The sequence below is a fragment of the Megalobrama amblycephala genome, linkage group LG15, assembly GCF_018812025.1.
Source record: "Megalobrama amblycephala isolate DHTTF-2021 linkage group LG15, ASM1881202v1, whole genome shotgun sequence".
Taxonomy (NCBI): domain Eukaryota; kingdom Metazoa; phylum Chordata; class Actinopteri; order Cypriniformes; family Xenocyprididae; genus Megalobrama; species Megalobrama amblycephala.
In genome coordinates, this window is record NC_063058.1 from 13,121,078 (window position 1) to 13,140,674 (window position 19,597).

The 19,597-nt window shown below is 34.8% G+C and overlaps 1 protein-coding gene across 1 annotated transcript in view; it reads right to left on the bottom strand.

The window, feature by feature from the left end:
- b4galnt4a (beta-1,4-N-acetyl-galactosaminyl transferase 4a) overlaps nt 1-19,597 on the bottom strand; it is a 211,140-nt gene that overhangs the window by 65,147 nt on the left and 126,396 nt on the right. Inside the window, exons 4-6 of the mRNA XM_048158247.1 lie at nt 17,400-17,495; nt 10,312-10,402; nt 10,001-10,101 (exon numbers count right to left, since the gene is read on the bottom strand). Coding sequence (XP_048014204.1) covers nt 10,001-10,101; nt 10,312-10,402; nt 17,400-17,495 — 288 coding nt within the window. The remainder of the gene's footprint in view (nt 1-10,000; nt 10,102-10,311; nt 10,403-17,399; nt 17,496-19,597) is intronic.

Consider the following 19,597-nt stretch of genomic DNA (forward strand, 5'->3'; position numbering starts at 1 on the left):
ACTTTTCATAATCCTCCATTATAATGCATTTTAATTCCCCCAAATCATTAATGTAGGCTACATAAAGACTTCATCTTAGTCTGTATTGTACATTTTACATCCTAGTCTGTAAGACTGTAGGCCTACTACTTTTTAATATTAGTGCTAATAGTGACCTACTATAAATTAGATGCCAGATATATTATATTTTCTTATAAGCTTAATGTATGACTGGATAATCTGTATTTTCTAGAGATAGATAGAGATCACGGTTCTCCCATGATTCTGAAAACAAAGCAGACAACCAAACAAAATAATAGGTTCTGACAAAATGTTGTTTTAATGTTATAAATGAGTCGATTTATACATGTCTATAAATGTTATGAGTCTATTAAAAATTTTTATTCATTTAAATGAATTAGTTATGTAAACTCCTTTGAAATTAATGAATGAAGGCTTGTTTCATTCAGAGTTTTTGAACGAATTTCATCATATAGTCATATTTCATCAATATACAACCTTTATCAAGCGTAACATTAGTTTCCAGTAGCGGCTCCTGACCGTAAATTTAGGTAGGGCAGATTCTGGGTCTTAGCGCTAGTTTATGCGCACTTTTGCGTTTGCGTTGCGTTATTCGGCCTGAGGGTGGCGCTCTAATGTTGATTGACACATGTTGTTTTAAAATATTACAAGTTGTCAGTGTTTTATTTGTTACACAATACCTAAAACTACTCAAAAATGTTCCCACTCAAATGAGGGAAACATATTTCATTTAAATGAATACGACTTTGCGAAAAGAAAAATATATAGGCCTATTATCGATTTGTTTTTGTAATTTGGAAAATTGTATACTCATCAAACAAAATGGAGTAAGTCTAATCCCAATTTTTCAGCCTTTAAAGTTTATTTAGAATCTGTAAAGTTTTTAAAAAAATCGAAAAGCCCAAACAACTGTGAATTACAGCACACTGCAGTTCCATTTTTCACCACAGATTTACATTGGAAAATTGTGGGGCGCTGTAGAGCTGAGGAGGACTACGAGACGACGTATCATAATACATGCCTGCCGGAGACATACGTTAAATTGTAATATCCTGCTCACTTTACGTCTTAAAACAGTCAAAAAAATCTGAAAAATATTTACAGTTTATTATTGTTTCAGCGTAGGTCTATGTTTGAATGAATATTTTGGTGGGACTTTGCCCCACCTGCCCTTACAGACGAGCCGTGGCTGTTAGTTTCATAGGTAATTTACTCATTTTGATTGCGAATGCCACAATATTGGTGTTTATATGCAGACTATAAACGTTTAGCCCAATATTTCGTATGTTTGCAACAAAGGAACAGCAATATTGTCAGCTGAAAACACTGTGAAGCTGTTTCATATAGCTTACATGAGAGCTACACTCTGTGGATCAGCGGCAGCGCGAAAGCAGGTTTAAATTCATATTCAGGCATGATCGTAACTTCAAAGGTTTAATAGACTGCGGAATTGTTGTCATTTAGGAATAAGATCACGAGTGATAAGATCATCGAGACTGCAATGGACCTGTAGCCTATGTATTTTTGTACCAGAACTGTAGCCTATATCATATTTGTACCAGACCTCAAAAGTTACCAGGGCCCAGGCCCGGGCGGCCCCCCTGGTTCCGCGATCCAGGTTGTAATGTAATTACAATGTATTTACAATGTAATTAACACTGGGCAGGCAATTGCCCAGGCGAATCTCAACATAACACCAACTGTTACGTAACAGTCGGGATCATTAATATGTACGCCCCCAATATTTGCATATGCCAGCTCATGTTCAAGGCATTAGACAAGGGCAGGACGTCGGGATCTCTGCACAGCTGAATCATCAGACTAGGTAAGCAAGCAAGAACAACAGCGAAAAATGGCATATGGAGCAATAATAACTGATATGATACATGATTACATGATATTTTTAGTGATATTTGTAAATTGTCTTTCTAAATGTTTCGTTAGCATGTTGCTAATGTACTGTTAAATGTGGTTAAAGTTACCATTGTTTATTACTGTATTCACGGAGACGAGAGCCGTCGCTATTTTCATTTTTAAACACTTGCAGTCTGTATAATGCACAAACACAACTTTATTCTTTATAAATTTCTCCAACAGTGTGTAATGTTAGCCCGTTAGCCACAGAGCACCATCAAACTCATTCAGAATCAAATGTAAACATCCAAATAAATACTATACTCACATGATCTGATCTATGCATGCAGCATGCATGACGAACATCTTGTAAAGATCCATTTGAGGGTTATATTAGCTGTCTGAACTTTGTTTATGCACTGTATAACTGCACTTATAGTCGAGAGCTTCGGGGGGGCAGGGAGCAAGAGATTTAAAGGGGCCGCAGCCTGAATCGGCTCATTTATAATGATGTCCCAAAATAGGCAGTTAAAAAAAATAATTTAAAAAATGGGGTATTTTGAGCTGAAACTTCACAGAAACATTCAGGGGACACCTTAGACTTATATTACATCTTTTAAAAAGACGTTCTATGCCACCTTTAAAAATATTACATAATTCATTGCTGCCCATTTGTCATGTAGAATACACCAACCAATTGTGATGTGCCACAATAAGCTCAAATTTCATTGGACAATGGAGTGGTAATTTCCCGTTGGTTGGTTGGATGGTTTGTTGGTTGGATGGAAATGTTTTTATATAATCCTCTCTTCACCCACAGGGCAACTGCAGAGATTACCACACCAAACCTCGGTAACTAATGAGTGCTCTTGGAGCAGTGATCCAGAATGAAATCTCCAGCTCTCCATCCCAGCATGCCTCTCTTTAATTGTCATGTGTGTCATGTGTCTCTCACTCTCAATGCTTCTGTTCACATCAAACGATGTAATTAATCATAATGCCTCCTGGATCATTCAAGATCCCTGCTGCCCTCAAAGACGCCTTTCATTCATAACACACACACACAAGCCAACCAAAAAAAGTCCCGATTCCCCCACACTTGCCCCTATTTTCGGCAAAAGGCGTGTTTACTGTCGCACACACCTTACGTGGCTTTTAGAATCAGCACACACGTGTGTGACTCAGCCAATGCTAATTACCTCCACTGCCAAACACAACTTGGCCTCTCACGGGTATTAGAGGACAAAGATGCGTTGTGTATTTGCATGTGTGTGTGTGTTTGTACGCCTGCCTTCAAAGCTACAGTATATTTCCACTTGAAGACGACTACTGTAAAATCTTTCAAATGCGAGGCTGAGAGAAAATATTGGGTGGAAACTTCTTGGTAGCACACTTGCTAACAACAGTTCTTTTAGGTTTAAAGGATTAGTTCACTTCTGTATGAAAATTTCCTGATAATTTACTCAGCCCCATGTCATCCAAGATGTCCATGTCTTTCTTTCTTCAATCGAAAAGAATTAAGGTTTTTGAGGGAAACATTCCAGGATTTTTCTCCATATAGTGGACTTCAGTGGGGATTACCAGGTAGAAGTTCCAAATTTCTCTACGCGATCTCAGACGAGGAATAAGGGTCTTGTCTATCAAAACGATTGTTCATTTAAAAAAAAAATACTTTTTAACCCTTAAATGCATGACTATTTCACCAATCATTCTTACATATTCGGGTCTTTATCGACCCGGATCTATATCTAACACGGAAGGATCTCTACCTGTCGCGATAATATAAAACTCTTTTGATTATAGAATAACAATTACAGAAGAATAAAATAAATCGTATTTTGTTACCTTTTGGAACTTGAAAGGGTTCAGTTTGAGCAGATGTTTTATGCCATCATCACTGTCCTCGTCAGAGCTCATTTCCCAGTAAATTCAGCAAATAATGGGCTAGTTTTATGTTTGAGTTCACGAATATGAGCCCATTCGCAATCTCAAACGTATTCTCAAAACTATATAATTTTCAACATCTTCAAAATCAATATTTCGATTGCCAGCAGCTTCACCAGATCCATCCAGTAACAGTTAGTCATATTTGATTGCGTTCAGTACTTGTTCTGCAGTAAATCGCTGAGCCATTTCATGTTTCTCTTATTATTTCGTTTAAATGAGTCGTCACTGCAGCATTGTGTATCAGACATTGCCACCTTGTGGAATAAAGGTGAATTGCACTTATTCTGTCATCTAAGATTCAATTATTGTTGTGCAGAAAAAATATACTTACACTCATACACACCTCGGGTCGTTTGCGACCCTATACAATTTTTACAAAAAATGAATACAAAAATAGGCATTCTTTTAAAATTTTATGATTTTTTTCTTGTTATATTTTTTATAATGAATTGATTGAGGAATATCAAGAAGGTTGATGTCTAACTTTAAAAGATGAACGAGGAGGAGGGTAGTGAATGATGTCCTGGGTCACTAAAGACCCGAGGTATGCATTTAAGGGTTAACCACAAATGCTCATCTTGCACTAGCTCTGCAATGCGCCATGTATTATGTTGAAAGGTCACGCGTCAAGGTGAGTGTGGAAGTACCGCAGTAGGGCGAAAAACTTCATCTAATTTTCTCCTTCAACTTCAAAATTGTCCAATATCGTTGTTTTACCTTTTTTTTGTAAAAAGAGTTTGGCTTAATCTTTGCTTAATCATTCTTAAAATTTGTCAGGCACAGAAACCTTGCACACTGAGTCAATACAAAATGGAGTCTTTAAGCAGTGAGGATGATTTTGTTGTCCTCTCTCTTCTTAAAAAGAGAAAGAGGAAATATTGGGTCCATCCAATCCTAAGATTGTGTAGAGACGAAGGAGAGTTCCACCTCCTTATCAAGAAGCTGCGTTATTATTATTACTTGTCATACAGTGTTTTGTGCTGCGAGACGAAGTAGATCAACTTGTCAGACGTTCGCTTTGGCGTTCGCTTGTACAGTGGCTCTGAATTGTCAAAACACCTCTCAAAATGCTTGCTACGAATGTAAAAAACGCAGAAAAAGGATCACGAGCCGGGACTCGAACTCGGGTCGCCCGAAGCGCATTGGCGCTACATGTCGGCGAGCTGCCCATGAGGCCATCAGCGCTGAACAAAATTTTATATGACAGAGGAAAGTTTCAGAGGCAGTGTGTAAACGTGATTGATACAACGTGAGGTCATATTTATTTTTTAATGTGCAAAAATTTTGAAATTTTGAAGGACCTTAATGGTATCATTTTCAAAACCTTGCCCCCAAAACGCTGTTGACGCATAAATGACCGACCATAACGCATAAAAAGTTTTCCATTTTTAGTTGTAAACAGCCGTAAAAAACGTGTGTACGGTCCCTCAGTGACAAATGCAATCTTTGTCACGGAATACACTAGTTTGTTTACATAGAGTTCACAGTTTCGTTCTCGTTTCCTTGTAATATCTGAGGTAAATTATATGCCCCAAAGTCACAGAAATAGAAACCGTTCCAAAATAGAATCAACTGTCACTCGTCATGTATCATCATAGCGGCTGGTTAGGACGAGTGTCATAACACGGTCTTGGTGAGGGGAAGATTTTCAGTGAATTACTTAAATATAAATCTCTTTTGCACAAAAAGCTTTTGTTTATCTTCAGAAGACTTCGAATATAGTGCTCAAGACGTGTGGCCCACTTTTGGGGTGCTTTTTTATCATTTCTGGAGGTTGACAGCCCTCATTTTCAATGTAACATATTTAGCATCTTGGGCATGGTATAAGAAAAATAAGTTGCACCGATTCGGAACAGCATTAAGGTGAGTAAAAGATGACAGAACTTCATTTTCGGAGTGAATTATTCCTTAAGATTCTGTAACACAATTTGTCTGGACAATGCAAGTGCAAAGGATAACCTGACAACTGTATTTTTTCATCTTTCAGAGATGGTATTTCTGCTGGTGTTACCCCACTGCTCCTCTCTCCTTTATACCATTCCATCTATTTTTGAGCCATGTGAACTTTCCCCAAACACAGAATTACATTGAAGAAACTCATTTTGTCTATCTGCGACCCTGGAGTATTGAATAGATGGAAAGAGGGCAAACTGAGAAAATACAGGAGCAATGGAGTCACACTGCTATTATACTGAAGCGAGATATTGCACTTTCTTCTTTGTGTCTTTCTTCTCTCTCAGCTCTTTTGTTCCCACTTCATTCACTATTTGTCAAGTAGTCGCCTCAAAATTGAGATGAATCTGTCTGCCTTATTCAGACGAATCTCTTAGAGTTGAAACATTTAAGTGTCGATATCTACACCCATATAAACAATGTGCTTCTCTGTTTCTCCAGCTTGGATGGATTTCCCCATCTACAGGTGACTGGAAAAGGTCTGTCACTTCCGTAAGGAGTCACTCGGAATTCCGGACAGGCTGTGATTCTTTTCTTAGACAAAGAGACGCCTTAGCGCCTCGGCGTTTCAATCGATCACACATCTCTGTGACAGGGTATCGAGTCCTTGCGGGCGTGTGAGCGCCTAGTCCCGTCTGAGCCAGACGTAATCGATACGCCAGTAAACCACACACTCCCTGTACACTCTCACAGGCTTCTGGCCGAGGCGCTAATTGTGTTTTACAAAGCCAATGCTCCCTCACATTGTACAAATCTACACTTCTAAGCACCAAGACCACTGGGGAATAAATCTAAGTGAAATCCACCATGCAGTAGCAGCAAGGCCTTCTGTTTGAGAAAATAGCCACCACTGTTCACAGTGACTCTACCATTCAATGACTACTGAAAGGAGTGTTGATTGATATTTACACTTTAAAGCCTATAAAATTGAATACAGGTTCTTGGGCAAGTATAATATACACAATAGGGATGTGGCCGAAGTCGAATACTTTATTTGGAAAGGCACAGAAAAAGAATAAAGCATTCTACGGAGCCCTTAAGTAAGCAATAAGGTAAGAGAGGCTGTGCTGTATCGTGAATAAGTCACGGCTGAAAAGCGGTTGAAAACAAACAAACAAAAAACGTGAAAACGGTTACCACACAATACAAATATTAAAGCCAAAAAATATGTATCAATGCAACTTTCATGAAGTTAAATCACTAAAAGCCTTCCTTCCGCCGGAAAAAAATAGTCCGTGACCGTGAACAGCAACAGAAGTTACATTATTACGCCATTAGATGGCGGCAAAGACTGTCTTTATGAGTGTGTCACTCAGTAGCAAAGACTTTTATTTTGAAAAGACTGAATTGTTGTGAACACGGAACAAGATGCAACTGACAAATGCTTTGATAGTGCTGTCAGTCACGGGAAAACCCCTTAACTGTTAAAAGGACAAGATAATACATCAGACAGATTTTTTATTATGAACACAGGACTGACCTGAAGGAAAATGCTAAATCTGAATGCAGGTAATAAACTTGTTCAATCGATCTCTTTCTCACAATACTCTTCTAAGCTTCAATGAACAATATCAACTGAGAATATACAGTTTATGTTGCTAAGAGTGGTTGCTAAGGGTGTTGTGTAGTGATACACAGAACTGTTGGGTGAAGCGGTCATAGCCGTGTTTTATCGTGAATAAAACACTGTTACACTTCAGTTTTTATATTTATAGCATGATACAGCAACATTACACGACAAAGAGCGTTGTTTTCCGGAATATCCTGAATAAAACCATCACGACTGAAAATGTGACACTAAGGACCATAGCGCATTTCACGACAACACAATCATGTTTTCGTTACTGAATGATTCAGTATTTTGAAAGAACTGGTTAAGTCAAAGATTCAATAGTTGCGTCCCAAATGACACACTATACACTATGCACTTATACACTATGTACTTATGCACTATGTACTCATGCACTATGTACTCATCTGTGTAGTGCGTGAATTGTAAAAGGTTATTTTGACATACATTAACAATGGAGTCTGATACCCCCTCCCCCTCCGCTACGCAATTAAAGCTGCGACAGTTGAGTGCATGATGTGTCCAACATTCCACACTTTGTTTTTTCCGTTAATTTAGTGCATCATCCGGGTATTTAAAGGTCCTCTAAGTGATGTCACGCGTTTTTAGGTCAAAACATTTTTTGTCACATACAGCAAACATCTCCTCACTATCCGCTAGCTGCCTGTCCCCTGAACACACTGTAAAAAAACGCGGTCTCTGTAGTCGCCACAAGCTCTGAAAACGGCAATAAAAACAAACTGGTGCAGCCTGGACCACGAATCATAATAAACATGCTCCAGCCAATAACCGACAAGAATGATTTTAAATGCGCGTTCATGACTGTTTCAGGAAGCACAGAGGGGAGGGGAGGAGGAGGAGGGAGGGTCTAGCTAGCCTCTGTTTTGTTTGACAACACTTCGAACGTCAACAGGAAGTTACTCCACCCAGGATCACTTAGAGAACCTTTAGGGGCCGTTCACACAGAACGCGTTTTTCTATTCCAATGCGCTACTTTCCCATTGTTTTTCTATGTAAACACGCGCTTGACGGACGTGCATGACCGTTACGCTCGCGCCTCGCGTCTTTTGCAGCACCTCACACACGAGCGCCGCGTTTTTAAGACGCCGTGTCAAGTTAAAAGAATTTCAACTTTTACACGCAGCGCAGCTCATCAATGTCAGTTCCAAAACAGTGGACCAATCAGAAGAACTCGGAGGCGGGGCAAGCGTTGCGAATTGGCATGACAACTGTTTTATATAATGGCAACATGGCGGCGGAGGCGCTCATTATTATCTTATTTTCTTTTTTTCCATGTCAAAACTTGTATCTGTAAATTCTGCAGTTTGCCTATTTCTATTATTTCCGTTATTGTCGTTATTGCATCACGTCTCAAAGGCGCGTCTCGAGACTCTCGCGTTCTATGCTGCGCTTTTTTAGACGCAAAGACGCGTTCTGTGTGAACGGCCCCTTAAAGTGTACTTTTTCATTTTGGAATTTTCAGTGTGAACACACTATTTGCACTATTTATACTTAAAAATGTCATAGAATATTACATAAGTACGCGAATTGGGAAGTACCTAATGATCCATTCATAAACAACTGCATCATTCTTGAATGAATCATCCGTTTGAACGAATCGTTTGAATGAATGACTCAATGATTCACTCATTAAGACGGTCACTTGCCGCCACCTACTGGTGGTTTAGTTTCATGTTTAAAAGTATCATTCTTTCCAATATTTCTTATTTGTATATTCAAAAAAAAAAAAAAAAAGAAAAGAAAAAAAGAAAGAAACAATCTTATAACATTATTTAATGCCCTTTAGTGTCTTATTATTCTAATTGAACAATCAATTTATTGATCCAATTTAATCATTAAAAATGAAAGATCAAGCATACATTTAATAAGATTAGGGGGAAAAATGCCCTTTATAAAAGGTAAAAAAAAAAAAAAAGAAAGCCCTCTGGGTAAATATCACAAATATGCAGATTTAAATATATCAAAGCTGAGTGAACACTGATGAGAATGTTGCTTCAGAATAAATTATTTTTACAACAGAAAAATCATATTTTTGCCCGACAAGCAACTTTTTTACTCGGAAAAGTGAATGACAAGGCTTAATGTTGAGCCCTACACACACATTTTAGTTGTGGTGCTCCTAAACTTTTGCTGGTGCTCCAAATCTTTTGAAGTTGGGAGCAGCAGTGCTACCAAGTAAAAAAGTTAATTTCGAGCCCTGTGCCCCCAAATTATATACAATATAATTACCCAACTATATAATTGCGAGAGGAGGCAAAAGCTTTGAAAGATATTTTTTCCTCACATCTCACATTTTTTCCATCACCATGTCCCTTTAGGGGCTCCATAGAATACATAATTTCCTTTCTGAATGAGGTATTTGGCTTCGGGCACATCCCTAATACACAATGTAATGTACAATATATATTTACTTAAGTAAAACACTTATATAATTAAATTATAGAAATTATATTAAAATGCATATATATATATATATATATATATATATATATATATATATATATATATATATATATATATATATATATATATATATATATATATATGTGTGTGTGTGTGTGTGTGTGTGTGTGTGTGTGTGTTATATTCATCGTAAGCATTAAAACATAGCATTCCCAATCTTAAATCCCTTACCTTTCCCACATAGGCCAGCAGACGTGCATTGAGAGGGCTTTCATCTGAACTCAACCAGAACTCTGAGTTATCATCAGAAGAAACCGCAAACTGAAAATCACCTGGACAAATGAGACCGACAGACACTGTAAGTGGCAGGTAACATTGATCCTTCTTGTATGTGTAGTAGTAGTATACACTTCTTTGATAACAGCTGTGTGTGTGTGTGTGTGATTGTGAGAGAATGTCCCTGTTCTACATTCTGTATCCCGTTTGTCACCATGACAAATATCTACTAGAAATGTTGGCTTTTAATACAAAAGAGCATTTACCATCCTTGTAAGGTAGAATGTATCCAAATATCCTCAGGCCGTAGTTCTTCCATTTGGGAGCCACAGCCAACTTCTTTACAGTAGTTCTCGTCTGGAGAGGTTAAATGTATGAATATGAAATTAGTATGTAAAATATCATTGTGGTGGGGTGAGTGAAGATATATTGGGTCATAATGTGTATAAAAAAAATAAAATAAAAAATCCAACCACGACCCATTATTGGATTTCTAGCAAAAGCGGTCAGGTTTAGATTTTTTATCTGTTGGTATTTGATAGAATCCATGATGCCATGTCTCTGAACAAGATGTCCCGGACCTCCAGCAGAAAAATAGACCCACAACATTAAAGATCCAGCAGTATATTTAACCGTGGGCATGGGGTACTTTTTATCCATGTGTGCACCAAACCCATCTGGTGGGTTTGCTGCCAAAAAGCTCTTTTTTTAGTTTCATCCAACCATAGAAGCCGGTCCAGTTTGAAGTTCCAGTCTTGTCTGACAACTGAATATGCAATTCTCCAGCTGTGGTCCTTGGAGAGTCTTTGGCCACTCAAACTCTCCTCCTCACTTCACATTAGGACGATTTAGACACACGTCCTCTTCCAGGCAGATTTGTAACATCTTTAGTTGATTGGAACTTCTTAATTATTGCCCTGATAGTGGAAATGGGAATTTTCAATGCTTTAGCTATTCTCTTACAGCCATTTTCTATTTTGTGAAGCTCAACAATCTTTTGCTCCACATCAGAACTATATTCTTTGGCTTTTCTCATTGTGATGAATGATTACGGGAATTTGGCCTCATGTTTACATTCCTGTGAAACCGGAAATCATGGCTGGACAATTTCATTTTCATGATCACCCTGGTGTGCTAAAAAATGTAATTATGAATGGGAATATACTTCAGAGATATTTTACTATCTCTAATTCTAGAGGTGCCAATAATTGTGGCCAACGTGTATTGGAGAAAAACATTTGTTTTATAATGTGATTTTCCCCCCACTTTCAATTCTTTTCCTTCAATGAAAGGTTAGATTTTTGCTAATTTTATGAATTAAAGATCAAAAGGATAAACAATGCAGGTTTATTTTTACAGTCATCTTTGATGAGTTTATGTTTAATCCACTGTATGTTTAGATTATCACAGTTTAAGATGGATTTTTTCCCTTCATATTTTAAGCCTGTGTCTGGGATAAGAGTAAAACAATGACATTTTTTACAATAAAATATTTAATGGGGAAAAGGCAAATATAACTAATCAAGACATGACAAAAAAAGTTTAAAACAAAATAAAATAAACAATGATAATTCTGATAGTTGTCAAAAATCAATCACTGATATATAATGATGCCAACTTATGTCATATTGTATTTCAAATGCCTGTGTGAGTTTTGAAGCCGCTCCTGCTGTGTCTATTCAGTTATACACAATGTGTGAGAGACCAGAATCTCTGCTATCTGTCATCTGTTTATAAAATCACAAAGACAGAAAGATGGAGAAAAAGAAACAGAGGAACAGAGAGAAGAGTTTCCGGAGCAGAGAGTAACTGTTTTCACAGTATGCGTCTGTACGTGCTTTTAATTTTGGGTGAGTTCTGTCAGACTTTTTGGGCTGTGATCTATAAAAACAGGCCTGCCAAAAAAAGAATAAATAAATAAATAAATCACAAGGTAAAAGTTGAGGTGGGAGGACTGTGTAGGTGGTCTGAACCAAACAGAATTCACAATGACAGTTCAGGAGAAGCGTACTGTATAATTCCACCCATTACAACCTGCAGGGGCTTTCAATTAAATGAAACCACCCACATGGTGAGAGAGGGTTGAGCTTTTCAGACACACCTTCCAAATCCTGATAATCATCAACAAAAAGGTGGTTCACGATAAATTAAAGGTATAATTCAGAATAACAGAATTGTGACATGGACAGGTGATAGCAAAATAAAACTAATCAAATAATTAAAAAAAAAAAAAATTAAAAAAAGCTAATAAATAAATTATGACATAATTAGGATATGGCTAGGTGATCCCAAAATAAAAGGCATCAAACAAATAAATAAAGTATAGACCCTTTTCACATTTACGGGTTTCTCAGAAGCGGAAGTCGTCATAGTTGGGTAAAATTCAATAGCGGTGAATGAGAGAATACATTAAATATATTTTTTTAGAGAGAAAGATGTAATTTTTACCGTCACTCCCATAGCCGCTGTATTAGAAACACCCTCACAGCAGCGTTAACTCGTTTTTTGTAATTTGATGCAAAGGTAATATAATGATAAGTATAGGCTTATAAATGTATATATGTTATTTTTTTTTTTTTAATTAAAATATAAAAAACTTTTATATATAACTTTTTATATATTATACTTTTAAGATTTATGATATTGATTACTGTTAAAACGCGTCATCACAGTCCATGAAAAGGGTCTATTGGGATATGGCTAGGTGATACCAAAATAAAAGTCATCAAATTTAATTAAATTAATTAATTAATTATGACAGAATTGGGATATGGCTAGGTGAGACCAAAATAAAAGTCATCAAATTTAAATTAATTAATTAATTAATTAATTAATTAATTATGACAGAATTGGGATATGGCTAGGTGAAACCAAAATAAAAGTCATCAAATTGAAGAAAAAAAAAAAATCAAATAAATAAATAAATAATGACAGAATTGGGATATGGTTAGCTGATACCAAAATAAAAGTCATCAAATTTTAATTAATTAATTAATTAATTAATTAATTAATTAATTAAGACAGAATTGGGATATGGCTAGGTGAAACCAAAATAAAAGTCATCAAATTGAAGAAAAAAAAAATCAAATAAATAAATAAATAATGACAGAATTGGGATATGGTTAGCTGATACCAAAATAAAAGTCATCAAATTTTAATTAATTAATTAATTAATTAATTAATTAATTAATTAAGACAGAATTGGGATATGGCTAGGTGAAACCAAAATAAAAGTCATCAAATTGAAGAAAAAAAAAAAAAAAAAAAATCAAATAAATAAATAAATAAATAATGACAGAATTGGGGTATGGTTAGGTGATACCAAAATAAAAGTCATCAAATTTAAATAAATAAATAAATAAATTCATTCATTAATTATGACAGAATTGGGATATGGCTAGGTGAAACCAAAATAAAAGTCATCAAATTTAAATAAATAAATAAATAAATTAATTAATTATGACAGAATTGGGATATGGCTAGGTGATACCAAACTAAAAGTCATCAAATTGTAGAAAACAACAACAACAACAAAAAAAAAAATATCAAATAAATAAATAAATAATGACAGAATTGGGGTATGGCTAGGTGAAACTAAAATAAAAGTAATCAAATTGAAGAAAACAACAAAAAAAATCAAATAAATAAATAAATAAATAATGACAGAATTGGGGTATGGTTAGGTGATACCAAAATAAAAGTCATCAAATTTAAATAAATAAATAAATAAATAAATTAATTAATTATGACAGAATTGGGATATGGCTAGGTGATACCAAACTAAAAGTCATCAAATTGAAGAAAAAAAAAATCTAATAAATAAATGATGACAGCATTGGAATATGGCTAGGTGATACTAAAATAAAAGCAATCAAATAATAATAATAAGTCCATAATTAATTATCAAAACTATATCATTTATAATCTCATAACTTCTAAACCAACAATTAAACTGTATATTTTACTTGTATTAAACAAATACATTTACACTTAAAGGGACAATTCAGTCAAACCTTTATGAACATAAAAGAAGATATTTTGAAGAATGTTGGTAACCAAATCATTTCTAGTCCCACTGACTTCCATAGTATTTTTTTTCTATACCCTCCTGAGAACCAGAAAAAAAGAAGAAAAAAAAAAGTAAAGTTTTGTGAATTTAGTTTTTTTTATTATTATTATTATTGTCATTATATTGTTTGGAGCATAAGAAACAAATGAAAAAAAAAAAACATTTTTGAAAAAAAGTATTTTATTAATATGTTATGCATATATTTTTGTTATTCAAACAAATAACAAGGCATGAATATAAAGGCAAAAACAATGTGTTTTTTTTTTCCATTCACCAATCAATTTTTAGGTTTGAGGTTTTTCTTTAACCAAACATTGTAAAAAGATATAACAGAATTATTTGATATACTATTTTACTTCATGCGCTTTGTGTGTAAAATGGCCATATGCGGGTTTTCCCATTCTGTACAATTCACTGATACATTGTATCTAATTTGCATATTAATGTGTTCTTGGAGCAACATGTAATGAAAAAAGAAGTGTAATAATGGGAGTAACAGTTGGCAACATTTTCATAAGAATATCTAATATTTCATAGGAATAGGAATATTTCATTTCTCCCAAAACGCCTGACTTGCATGCTTTAAGTCCTGGTGTCCATATAAAAATCGGTGTCCTGTTTTGTAACAGAAAGTCATATTCTGATTTGAAACCCCAAAACAATTTCCTGAGATGCTGATTTATGACAATTTGAAAATTAGTCTTATTTAAATGATAATTACAAAACATTATCATATTTCCATAAGGGTGATCACTAAATTAATGTCAGCCATTTTAAAGACCAAGGAGTGAACCTGCTCTATCTGCTTTAAAACTCTGACACATACGGCATCAGAGAAATTTGCTAAAATATAACGTCAACTAGTGGACAAAAGTCTATGCTTGGGTCACAGGAGAGTAATATGGAAGTTAATGGAGACCAGCAACTGTTTGGTTATCAACATTCTTCAAAATATCTTCAACAGAAGAAAGAACTGAAAACAGAATTTTCATTTTTAGGTGAACTATCCCTTTAAAGAACCAATGAAAAAGTTCAACAAGCACAGTTTCATTACTTGCATTAACTTATTTCCTATGAAACAGTGTGAACATTATCTATGCAGGGCATATCGAAGGGCTCATTCCATTTTTTTTTTTTAATAACAGCCAATAGGAGTTGGTATTGGGGGAAGGGCATTTGTATTTAGAGAGCATTTGATTGGATGGAAATCTGGACACACCCTTAAGTGCAGGATTAGTCATCAAAACAGACATGTCCATTTTAAATGCATATATGTCCAATAAAATACTTGTTTTAGATTGCATTTGTCCTTGCAACTCCTACAAAAATCTAATAACACTGGAGTTCTCTTCCACGAAAGAGAAATGGATTTCCCAACTGAGTGTAACATACTGACAAGTTCTTCTAAAGAGCAAATTCCTCCCAACGATCACATAGCCGCATGTTTACCCAGCTTTCTGCTAATATTTACTTTCCACCGTTTCAGTTACGCTTCACTAGGCTCCCCATGCAAATTCGTGGCCGCTGTAGTGCGAGACGTGGGCTTGTGTTTTAAAATGCAAATCTAACCAAACACAACGCTGTCACATTACTCTAAAACTCAATTATGTTTCTCATATCATCACGACAGCCGCCATTTAAACCAAAACAACATGCTTTCAAATATCCCTACTAAAGTTTATGGCACCAATGACCGTATATTGACGCATCATATCTCTGTTTCAGGGATATTTCCCCCTTTTATAGCATTATTCTGTTTCCATTTTGCTCTACAAACTCAATTATAACAGTATCTCATAAATCATACAAGCTAAACAGATACTCAATAATTTATGTGTTGATATTAATAATTAACTTAGTCATCTAAAAACAAATTGTCCTCTTTAAAGCTTCCTGCACTAAAAACTGGCCACAGGGCCAATGAAAAGAGTACAAACTATTTAAACATTTGAATTAATAAATATCTCATTGCAGCTTTACTGTACATTAGTCATATTTCAGAAACCATCGTTTCCAGAATAGATAAGCACAGCAACTGATGGTTTTCGCCTTAAAATATGTTCTCATTGTTTTTCCCTATAAACTTCTGATGTCTCTTGAGATGGGAGTTTGAGTTTTAGCCGCTCCAGGACAATAGACAAACCAATTTCATCTACCCATCACCCCAGAATACATGAATGTGTGATCTGGTCTATGGGAGATTTGAAGTATGAATATGAAAATATTCTCGAGAAAATAACAAAAAGACATATCCAAGTGTTCAAACATCCTTCAAGTTTTAGGATTTTTTTTTTAATGTTTTAGAAAGTACAATGAACCAAAAAAAGTAAGATTCTGCACTAAATTGAGGCCCTGTTTACACTAGTGCGTAAGTTTTGCTATGGTTACGCCTGTTGTTTACAGTACGTCGATGTTTTCGAACCTCAAAAACTTTTGAAAGCACTGCAGAGCCTGTTTTAGTTTGAAAACGTTTCAGTGTAAACGTAACAAAACGGAGACTTTTGAAAACAATCGCGTGGCTGCCCACGTTTGCTCTGCGTATCCTTGACGACCGTGTAAACAATAACATGAAGACTGAACTTTCCTGGCTTTGATGTCATTTTTAGCAGCCATTGTGCAGTTAAACTATGCATTTTTTAAATACTGCAGCCATCTACATGCGCAAGAGGCAACTGTTTACACTTGTACACGCATGCCCAGTGTGCATGAACAGTCATGTGACATGCGTTTTCAGTCATGTAGTGTAGACGGAGCTTGTTTCTGAAATGCTGTGGAAACGCTAGTGTAGACGAGGATCGTTTTCATTTTAAAACGCCATTTTAAAACGAAAATAATCACTAAATAAGTCGTGATTTTGTTTTTTTGGCGCACCAAAAATATTCATATAATATTAATATTGAACCACTGTACTCACATGAACCGATTTAAATATGTTTTTAGTACATTTATGGATCTTTAGAGAGGAAATGTCATTGCTGGCTATGCAGGCCTCACGGAGCCATCGGATTTCAACAAAAATATCTTAATTTGCATTCCGAAGATTAACAAAGGTATTGCGGGTGTGGATAATTCATTTTTGGGTGAACTAACCCTTTAAAGCACAAGATACTTGTTCATACTTGTTTGATACATATTCAAATGATGCTGTAAAATATTATCATTGGGTTTTGTTCTTTTTAGCTTGCTCAATACAGCAAAAGAGGGACAAAAATACCCAAACACTCAGATTTATGATGATAATATAAAGAAAGAAGAATAGTCTCAGACTTTTATATTCATACTCACATGGGGGTAGAGAGGAAAATGCAGGTTCTTCCTGAGCTGAGCGACTGAGGAGCCACACCAGTCTTCAAACACATGGAGGTTCGCTTGACCTTTAAACTGTCAAGAAGACACATGGAAGACCAGAATTAAAATTACTTTCAGAGATACTGGTGAAGTGAACGGAAAAACTGCTGAACCTCATATTGACCAGCACTCACTGTAATATATACTGACCTCAAAAGTTTTGGATCAGCATTTTTTATTATTTGTTTTAAAGAAATTAATAATTTTTTTCAGCAAAGGGTGCATTAAATTAATCAAAAGTGACAGTAAAGACATTTATAATGTTACAAAAGATTTCTATTTCAAATAAACGCTGTTCTTTTGAACTTTCTATTCATCAAATAATCCTTCAATCCAAATAATCCAACATTGATGATAATAAGAAACGTTTAGCAAATCATCATATTAGAATGATTTCTGAAGGATCATGTGACACTGAAGACTGGAGTAATGATGCGGAAAATTCAGCTTTGATCACAGGAATACTTTACATTATACAATGTATTCAAATTAAAAAAAATATTTTAAATTGTAATAATATTTCACAATAACATTGCATTTTTTATTTCGATTTTTCATCAAATAAATACAGCCTTGACGAGCAGAAGAGACTTTCAAAAAAATCTTACATTAGATAGCCTATATATTAGTATGGAAGCCCGTTTCCGCCACAAAAAAAAAAAAAAAAATTGTGAGTTTTTATCTCAGAATTCTGACTTTTTAACTTGCAATTGCGACTTTTTGTCTCAGAATTCTGACTTTTTTCGCGCAAGTTGCGACTTTATATCTCAGAATTCTGACTTTATAACTCGCAATTGCACTTTTTATTCAGAATTCGACTTTTTTTCGCAATTGCGACTTTTTATCTCAGAATTCTGACTTTTTTCTCGCGCACTTTATATCTCAGAATTCTGACTTTTTTCTCGCAATTGCGACTTTTTATCTCAGAATTCTGACTTTTTTCTCGCAATTGCGACTTTTTATCTCAGAATTCTGACTTTTTTCTCGCAATTGCGACTTTTTATCTCAGAATTCTGACTTTTTTCTCGCAATTGCGACTTTTTATCTCAGAATTCTGACTTTTTTCTCGCAATTGCGACAATTTTTATCTCAGACTTTATATCTCAAAATTCTGACTTTTTTCTCGCAATTGCGACTTTTTATCTCAGAATTCTGACTTTTTTCTCGCAATTGCGACTATATCTCAGAATTCTGACTTTATAACTCGCAATTGCGACTTTTTGTCTCAGAATTCTGACTTTTTTCTCGCAATTGCGACTTTTTATCTCAGAATTCTGACTTTTTTCTCGCAATTGCGACTTTATATCTCAGAATTCTGACTTTTTTCTCGCAATTGCGACTTTATATCTCAGAATTCTGACTTTTTTCTTGCAATTGCGACTTTATATCTCAAAATTCTGACTTTTTTCTCGCAATTGCGACTTTTTATCTCATAATTCTGACTCTTTTCTTGCAATTGCGACTTTATATCTCAGAATTCTGACTTTATATCACGCAATTCTGACTTTATATCTCAGAATTCTGAATTTATATCACGCAATTCTGACTTTTTATCTCAGAATTCTGACTTTATAACTCACAATTGTGAGATATAAACACGCAATTGCAAGTTAAAAAGTCAGAATTCTGAGATAAAAAGTCGCAATTAATTTTTTTTTTTTTTTTTGTGGCTTTTTTTTTTAGTGGCGGAAACAGGTTTCCATATATTAGGGCTGTCAAAATTGATTCATTTGTATAATGGGTTTATGTGAAGATTGTTTTAAGTTCACTTAAATTAAAAGTCGTTATTTTTTAAAAGTCTAATAAATGGTGAAATTGATAGCGTTCAGTTATACTGTAATGATGAATTAAATGCTGTCTATAATTAATGTTTTTAAAAAATGAATTTCATAGAGATGTCAGTAGCAGTATTAGTATCAGTGATACTGCCTATATATATATATATATATATATATATATATATATATATATATATATATAAATTAATGAATTAATAAATTAATAAAAGATGCCATTACAACAAATATTTAAAATATACTGTAAATATACAACTTTATGTTGTTTCTACATTAATTTGAAGAGTAACTGAAATAATTACGGCATAAAAATATTAAAAACTCCAATGTTTTTAAATT